The sequence below is a fragment of the Cherax quadricarinatus genome, chromosome 10 (assembly GCF_038502225.1).
Source record: "Cherax quadricarinatus isolate ZL_2023a chromosome 10, ASM3850222v1, whole genome shotgun sequence".
NCBI lineage: Eukaryota > Metazoa > Arthropoda > Malacostraca > Decapoda > Parastacidae > Cherax > Cherax quadricarinatus.
This window is the reverse complement of record NC_091301.1, coordinates 20,473,359-20,483,358: the sequence shown is the minus strand read 5'-3', so window position 1 is coordinate 20,483,358 and position 10,000 is coordinate 20,473,359. Positions and strand designations below refer to the sequence as shown.

Here is a 10,000-nt window from a genome sequence, read left to right as displayed (position 1 = left end):
TCATTTCCATAGATTTCTTCCTGTACCCTCTATATCCAATATTCAAGAGGATGTGAAAACTTATATGAGATATTCATCTTGTTTAGAAATTTAAACACCAACTTAGTTACATTGATTAGTTTGGGTAAAGAAGAATACCTATTTATATCAATGGCTAAGGAAGGACAAACTATTGGAGTTGTGGTCACAGTAATTTCAACAGGAGCAATAAACGCCTTTTGTACAGGCCAATTAGTTTTATTTACCAACCAGTTTGGTCCTTTAAACCATGATACAGCATTTACAAATTTAGCATAAGGTAAACCTCGAGACAAGAAATCAGCTGGATTCTCCTCACCAGGAATATGATTAAATGTTAACATATGCTGACCCAAACTATTATAATTCTCTTGCATCTGATTAATTTCAGCAACTCTGTTTTGTACGTACACAATTTTACTGTTTCCATTACGAATCCATTGTAAGGATACCTCATTATCAGACCAAATTACAGTGTCGCTAATATTTATCTCCTGCAACTTATTTCTTACATAATTAGCTAATTTGACACCTACATAAATGGCTGTTAATTCCAACTGAGGTAAGGTACGTGATTTAATTGGAGACACTTTAGCCTTAGACATAACAAGAGAAATAACACTACTGCATTGAAGGTAAGCAACTGCTCCATATGCCAATTTTGAAGCATCACAAAAAATGAGGAGTATATTTTTCCCATCTGGATTGGCCACCCGGCGTGGGAACTCCAACATTGGATTTTTTTCATAATCACCAATTAATTCAACCCACCTGTTAATGAATTCCTCAGGTAGAGTATCATCCCAAGCACATTTAAGCTTCCATGTTTCTTGTATTAATAATTTCCCTCTTATAGTAAGGGGTGGCACTAAACCTAGTCGATCAAAACATTTGGAAACTTCAGCAAGCAAAACTCTCTTAGTTAATTTACTGGGCATACTGTAATTATTAGGTTTTAACATTAACAAATCTCTCTAAGTATCCCAAGTTAATCCAAATACATTACTACATTTTGGCACTTCATCTCCAGGGAAATCTTTACTTATTTTGTCCTTTAATTTGGACGAATTACTATTCCATTCCCTCAGAGGCATATTTGCACTTTGCATTATTGTATTAGCCTCTCCATAAGTCATTAACAGTTCCTCTTCGGTTGATGTCACACACAGGACATTGTCCACATAAAATTGTTTGCTCATTACTTTACTCAATGGACTTTCCATACGTTTAAGGTGTGCGTTTATCGTCGCTTGAAGTAGGAATGGACTGGATGTAGCACCAAATAATACGCTCCTAAAGCGAAAGGTTTTCAGAGGGCTAAGTAGGTCACTAGGATTCTCAGGCCATAAGAAGCGGGTACAATCCCGGTCAGCCTATTGTAAACCCACTCTCAGGAAAGCTTTACTTATGTCAGCCGTAAAGGCATAGTGCTTCACTCTGAAATTTAATAAGATATCTCCTAATTTTTCCGTCAACGACGGACCTGTCATCATACAGTCATTTAAACTAGGTACATTTTTGTTACTCCTAGCACTACAATTAAACACAATCCTCAGAGGAGTGGTCATAGAATCCTTCTTCACTCCACGATGTGGCAAATATTGACCATAAATTTTGGCTTGCTCAGGAGGTACCTCTTCTATAAATTTATTAATTAATTGTTTAGCAATTATATCATTATAGGCAGTTAACAATTCTGGTGTCTTACTCAGTTCGCGGAGCTGAGCCTTTAACTGTCCATATACCATTCTGTAATTAGTTCGCAATTCTGGATGGTTCAGTCTCCACGGAAGTCGCACCCAGTATTGTCCAGATTCAAATTTTACATCTCTCAGGTATTGCTCCTGAGTAAAAGAATCGTCTGGACTTTCTTCATTTACATTTATTCCAATGCTGTCTAATTCCCACAATTTATGCACTGGCTCAACACCATCCTCTATGGAAGAATTATACTGGGGTACGATTTCATGAGTAAGACACACAGTTATGGTATTTGTAGTTTCCTCTAATCATGAATTATTATTACGAGGAATCCTACCATACATTACATGGCCTCCTGCAGTCTTCAAAAGGGTGACACCACATTTCTTTACCATACCCTTTACAAAGGAGGCATAATAGTCACTACCGATCAAAATATTTATTGGGCCTACAGAATCATCACTTACACCAGAAGGTGCTTAATTTACATTATGTGAAAGTCTTTCTGTAGCTTTACTAAGTCCTACTGCAGATATTTTCTCTGGAAGTCTATCTACAATTACTGCATTAACACGTTTTTTCTCATTACCCAACCCGACTGTTACATAAACAGTGTCATACGATTGAGCCCTTTTATCAGAGAGAAATTTTAAAGTTGTAGAATCTCCCATCTGTACTTTCATACCATCAAGACATTTACGTTTTATGAAAGTACGCTGGGATCCCTGGTCCAGTAATGCATTTACATTTTTATATTTATGCCTTTTATTATCAATTTTTACCTGTAACACAGGTAAGGCTACTTCAGCAAAACCATCATTATTAACATTAGCAGCAATTTTTACATTAGCTACTGTTGTGTCAGGATTGTCAACATTATCATTATTATCAGCATTATTATATAGACCTTTACACATGACTATATGGTGTCTTCCTTTGTGACATTGATAACAGTTGTTTAATTTGGCATGACAATCCTTTACATTGTGATTACCTAAACACCTGATACATCTGTCAAGTTCCTCCAATCTTTCAGCTTTATCATTCCATGATTTGTATGCAATGCAATTCTTAGAAAAATGAGTACCCTTGCAGAAAAGACAATCTCTCTTTTCTCTGTCTGGTTTCTTATTAACTGGGTTACTCTTAGGAGGGTACTTATTCTTCTTACCTTGTGGAGAATCATTATTTCTGATTTCTGCTACTTGATATGTACCTATGCAACTATTTTTACGAAATGAATTTTGATTATTACCATTGGGATAATTTTTCCCTTTGTGAAACTTGACAGATACCTCAGAGTTATTATGTGTTGCATCTTTAAAATGAGTTAGTTGGCTGGTCTGCAACTGCCCAATTAATTCTTGTAGACCTAGTCTTATTTCCTCCAGACCAACATAACCCTTGTGATACTTGTTTGAGAGCCATTCAAGTGTTTTACAGCTTAATTTATTCTGTACCATGGCACTCAATAACCAGTCTGATTCCTTCAGATTATATTTATTACTTAAAGTTTTGAGAGTGCTCTCCAGTTTAACTCTAAACTGCTGTAAACCTTTGTAAGTGTGATCTGGAGATTTTAAATTAACAATGATATTCACTAGATCCAACCTGCTTTGTTCTGCATTACTATAAGTGACCTTCAACAAGTCAACTGCTTCCTTGTAAGAGTCATCTACATTGGGAAAGGCTTGTATGAGTATGTGAGCATCTCCTCTTACCTGTCCTTTTAGGTAAAATAATTTAGTTACACAGGCTAGGTCACTCCTGTCATGCACAGCTGCTTTAAAAATTGACCAAAATTCCTCCCAATTTTCTCCAGGATTAAACACAGGTAAACATAATTCTGGGAGCTTTGGCAAAGACATATTATTTGTTGAAGCTGACTGATTAACTGCCTGGTTTACACATTTTAATTTATTCAAGGCCTGACTTTTACAAGAAAGAATCTTTTCCTCTAATTCATAATACTGATTAATCATAAGATCTATTTCAGTCTCATCTACACAGTTTACTAACAAATCTCCTTCATATTTGTTGTAATATAATTTGTATGAATCATATCTATTCCCCAAAGCATCTAAATACAATTTTTAAATCATCAGTATTCACAGTTTCTTGATTCATTAATTCCAAACATTTATTATATGCCTTGGTTACATGACACTTTCTAGCTTGCAGTGATGCTTTTTTTGCTCTATATTCCATATGTTTGTCTTTTATATTAATTTCCTCATTTTCAGCCATGATGTAATGTATTAAATTCAACTCAATTAATAACACTGATTACAACTTACAACACTGATACAACTTACCTTTGAATAAATCCTAGCTACTTGAACTTAGCAATTACATGTAAGAAAATTATAATATAAATTTTAAATGTACATTAATACAAACTTGGCTCATCAAAATTAATATTATACAAATTAATAAATCCTTGCCAGAATTTGGCATAGCAAAATTAATATTATACACATTAATATAATTAGATACACTTGGCTTATCAATTACACATACACTGATATAAATCTTGGCCAGAATTGTTTTATCAAATTAATATTGTACAAATACATTAATATAAATCCTAGCCACTTTGCCTTTGCAAATTTAATATTATACACATTAATATAATTAGCTACACTTGGCTTATCAATTACACATACACTTATACACATTAATATAATCTTTAGCCACACTTGACTTATCCAAATTAATATTGTAATAATTATAATCCACTACACATTAAGTAAATTTGTGAACTTAACATCCACCTCCTTCTGTCATTTCACATATAATTATTAAGTAATTAACTAATTAATGACTTCACTAATTACCTCCGGTTCAAGAAGGACCAACGGGCAAATTAAATGTGGAAAATTGCATTTATCTGAATGTATCATTATGTACATAACAGTAAATGAACAAAGATAATTATTATTTATCAGTTAGACAAGTAGGAATTTGGGACACCTAGGTCGCAAAAAATGTCCCCCTTCGATACCTACCACTGTCATATCCACAAGTTGCTCCGGACCTATTAATTATAGATGAAATATACATACACCAAGAATGCTGGTAAATATATAAATTTGTGGACTGTATATTAAAAATAATAAATGATTATATATATATATACACATTTATATATCAGAAGGAGAATATATCTTAATCATAACACTCACCAATTTGACTGGAGATTAATTTGTCATGTACAGGCCCTCCCCCCTTCTGCTTACATTTATGAAAAAATTACTGGCCAGAATTTAAACATAAATTAGACAGCTTATCTGAGGTTCCCGGAGTTGTCCTGTCCTGTCGCCTGATATCTCAAGTTATTTGAGAGGTGTCAACCCAATTTTTAACCTCTAGAGCACGAAAAATTCTTCCCATTATTCACAACGTCTGTTCAATTCAAACACAATGGCGACTGTCTTCTGCGTAGATGCAGGCTTTCCGTTTTCTATGACATAAATATTATTAAATACAGTATGGCCATCTATTTACATATAACTACTGTATTTCTGGAAAATATATACAGTATTTTCCACATACACACACACACACACACACACACAAACACATATATATATATATATATATATATATATATATATATATATATATATATATATATATATATATATATATATATATATATATATATATATATATATATATATATATATATATATATATATATATATATATATATATACAGACAGAGAGAGAGAGAGAGAGAGAGAGAGAGAGAGAATGAAACAGGATAATACGATCTGGTCAAAGATGATGCGCACATTAGATCATTTATGAAGAAAATGTTTCTCTGAGGGCTACGTCAATCCAGTACAAAGACTGAGAACAGCGTAGTGTCTATTGGAGGGACACGTTCAGGTGCAGACTGCCTGTATAATCGTAGCCTAAGGAAAATGTCAGGAACTAAAATCGAAATCACTTGATCGACATGCTTTGCTGGGGTAATATTAATTTGCCTAAGGCACTGAATTCGCTATTCCACCGGTGCTCGGGACTACCGTATTTAATGTGGCAGTCAACTCTACCTTTAGACATTTTTTCTTATCCAAGTAATTCTTTCAATGACCAGTCTGTTTTCATCCCATTTCATGAGGAACCAATTAGAATTTCGATATGTGATGCTGGCATTGTTATGGTTATCCCTGTCTTATGCAGTTTTATGCTCTTGCAAGCGTTTGTTCAAGGTCCCTCGACATTTCACTAAAACATACTTTGTACTATCCGCCACAAGGAATGACATGAAGACCTATGATGGATTTCGTGAATAGTTACATTCAGACTTGAAGAGAACTAAAGAGATATTTCTAGCAGTGCCTCACGATAGCAGAATATATCCTCAGGTGAATGATCTCTTTTGGCATCAAACATCGAAATTCCAGTGATCATCTCATAAAGTGTAATGAAACCAGAATGTTTATTGAGGAGACGAACTTATATAAGTGAAGATTTCTGGAGGCAATGTGGATTGCCACCAAATGAAAATGTCCAGAAGACTAGTAGTTTCAGCATAACCCGTGCCATGGCTAATTTGTTTTTATTCCGGCGAAGTTACCTCGGTTTCTGATATCTTTCTTCATTATTATAATATTATTATAATAATCAAGGTTGACGCACTGAACCCGTAGGATTATACAACATATCTTTCTTCAGCTTATGATATCTATGCGCTCTGTATCTGATTTTGTAAACAAAATTTAAACGAATGGCGCAAGGCCGGCAAGTGGAAAATATAAACACAGTTTGCAGTGAGGAGCCTATTGGAATGTTTCTCCTTCAGGTTTGTTCTGTAGGCGTTGTTTCAATGAAAGTTCCTTTCCACAAATTGTGTCTGTCTTTTTCTTACATTTACAAATCTCTCACTGACCAAAATGTTTCGATAATAAATGTGTGAGTGTTGTATATGCTTCTTATTTACATACGAAATTTTATATATTTTAATTTTAAATAATTTTACACTCTGTAGATGAACCAGTCTGGCACTGAATTGGCGGTTCTGATATGAATGAAGAAAGCAACTGGCACTGGGTAAACGGCGACACTGTGCCCAGCAGTGTACCCTTCTGGTATCCTGGACACCCTTTAATAGATACAACTGCGAATTGCTTGTGCTTGGAAGAAGACTACGGGTACTATTATGATTACGATTGTGAAAATATTGGACCCTTCCTCTGTGAGGAAGTTCCCATAACTACAAGTTATAAATAAAAGAATTCTTTAACCAAGTTTCAGTATGTTAAAAAAGTATATTATAATATTGTTTTATTTTATACCTTCGTATAGTTGCTCTCTTGAAATCTATATAGAAATAAATATGAATAAAACTGTGTCATATGTATTTATTAACAGACTTTCCCTCAACATAGTTCACCAAGCCTGGAATTAATTAAAACTTTCATTGACTCTGTCAATGTCATGCATTTGTTCCACTCTGCAAAAATATACCATACTTGTATATTATTGAGCACACAAATTAACTAATAATTATAACTCATCGACCTTTTCTCAATAAAGCAAGAAACGAAGGAAAAACTCATATTTATCATGTAACTTTGCAGAAAGGCGTAACAATTATGATCCGTAGTTGATGCACTGGATCCATTTTCATTGTGTTGATGTATTTCAGAACTTGCAAAAGTCAAATTTGCCTACGATGTTTCTGGGCCTAATGATATAGCTGATTGCCCTAGCAGAAATAGTGCTACACCGGTATTGACCCTTTCCACTACTAACCCTACCGTTGAAATTATTGCCCCTGAAGAACGTAATATTTACATTGCAAAAAACGTTTCTTCTTGAAATATCAGCTATATGTTTAGGCGCAAGTCATACGGCCTAAACAAAAGCATATAAATATAAACCATAGAAGTTTCACCTAAACTAATACCCACGTATCGTTTATTTAATTAATTATCGCTTGTGAGCGCGAGAGCGCGTGTGAGAACGTTGTTACAATAACACGTTTTTTTTAGTTACTCTCATGAGTTTTTTCTCGTTCTATCTGATAATTGCCAGGCTTAAGAATAAAAAAAATCCCGTGTTGACTTGTTCCTAATACATTTTCTCATTATCCTAGCTAATCTTTCTTGATTCCTTTAAGGATTCAGCGCCTGAAGAAGACATCTAGCCGAAAATGATTTTATGTTAGGAGAACACACTCACTATCATACAGCCGTGTACGGTTACAGAGGATCTCATAGAGAGTATAAGTTCCAGATTTCTGCTAAAGTTACCTTCATAGTGATTCCAACGCCAAATTTATGTCCACAATATAGAGGCACATATTCTCTGAGAATCCATAAAGCTATGGAGTTACCATTCAACACAGCTCTCTCTCGAATACTATGACTATATACCTAAGGACGACTTCACATACCGACCAGGTAGCAACTGTTTACCAAACAAATATATGTCATGGGACCACCTCCAGTTGTTGATGATTATCTGTAAAGTAAATTTCGCCTCTTATCATGCATTCGAGAAACTGGTGATGTAAAGTGATAGTATTTTTCTTGTTATCGACCTGGCCAATGAAAACCAAACACCTGGTTTCTAGCACCGCCGCCGACAGTGGGTATATAATTTCCACTGACACAGCAAGAGCTATACTCACGGAGTTATTAAGAAATGGTTAACAAGAGCTACGCTTTGAGTATAATTGTGCTGTCGTTGGTGTTGGCGTCAGGTGAGTATTGTCAGTATAGAATCGCACAGCGTGTATGAACTCAGTGGACGACATGTGTGTGCATGTAAACATGAGTCGTGCTGATACTCGTACCTCTCTTCTACTACAGTAAACGCCTCCCTCATCTTCGACGCCGCCGAGGTGAAGGTAACCCCTGGGGAATCGCTTACTCTCTCTTGCGGTGTCAAGCAAGAATTCAGTTTCTGTATCTGGGACCATGAGAATGGCAGGAGTTTCCAGGTACCGCAAAGCTTTGCTGTTTCCATAAATAATATATTAGAGATGTTATATTAATGGTAATATATCTCACTAGAACTCACATTGTGTTCAGCTGTGTGGAAGAGCTGTCGCATATTTTGATAATATTGCTGAGGTTTTAGGAATTTATTGTGCTGCTAAAATGTCATCTTCACCATATAAGATATATCTGTATTACATTCTGTTTCTTAACAATTCTTTCTAAAAAAAAAAATAAAAGGATTTTGTAAAATTATTCTAATTGTTATGACGTTACTTTTAATATCCTTGACAAGAGACAACGTCTAGACACTGACCTCGATAGCAGTATTAGCCTTCATCAACGTGGACAAGTGGTTATAAACCCTTTATTCGGGGAACTGACTTTTCAGTTCTCAACTCTTCCACACCAATCACATACATATCTTAATCGCTTTCTTTGCAGAACCTACTTCTACACCTTATGTACACAAGACAGAATTGAAGTCTTTATGTTTCACGTAATCGGTATTGGACATTATTAGTATAACTGTCTCATAACTAAAGCTATCATAAATGTTTAGATATTTTGCAATATTTGTCCGAAAGTTTATGCATTAGTGAAAGAAAATGTCCAGATTGTTATCCGGCTCATGATGTTACACCTTGATGCACATAATATTTCTCAGAGTTCAGCAAACCTGTGAAACTCATAGTGATGTGTTGTAGAGGTCCAACCAAATGCTCATACTTTTAACAACTTCTAACGGTGCATGGTGCTCGAAACTGCAATTTGCCAGATACTTTATTTACAGCGATTTTTGTAAGTGTGGCAATGCGAGTAATTCTAATGAAATACTTTTATTATTATTAATATTTTATTATAATAAATACATAACTATAATAATAATAAAAATAATATATATATATATATATATATATATATATATATATATATATATATATATATATATATATATATATATATATATATATATATATATATATATACATTTTTTATTAATATTATTATTATTATTATTATTATTATTATTATTATAATTTCAACATTAAACGGGAAGCGATAAACCCATAACGCTCATACATCTACCAGGAAATGGGACGTAAACAGGGTTGATGTGAGAAAGAGAAGGGAGCCTCTAAATCTTTGAATCACAGGTACAACCACAGATTCTAAGTTCCTTTCCTCTTTGGTGGGTAATAGTTTCACATAAATATATATATGTATATGTACATATATATATATATATATATATATATGTATATATATATATATGTATATATATATATATATATATATATATATATATATATATATATATATAT

General features: G+C 34.0%; 1 protein-coding gene across 1 annotated transcript in view; it reads left to right on the top strand.

Moving 5' to 3' along the window:
• The first annotated feature begins 8,281 nt into the window (after positions 1-8,281).
• LOC128687992 (uncharacterized) overlaps positions 8,282-10,000 on the top strand; it is a 24,765-nt gene continuing 23,046 nt past the window's right edge. The window contains exons 1-2 of the mRNA XM_070083693.1: positions 8,282-8,437; positions 8,547-8,677. Coding sequence (XP_069939794.1) covers positions 8,380-8,437; positions 8,547-8,677 — 189 coding nt within the window. The 5' untranslated portion in view covers positions 8,282-8,379. The remainder of the gene's footprint in view (positions 8,438-8,546; positions 8,678-10,000) is intronic.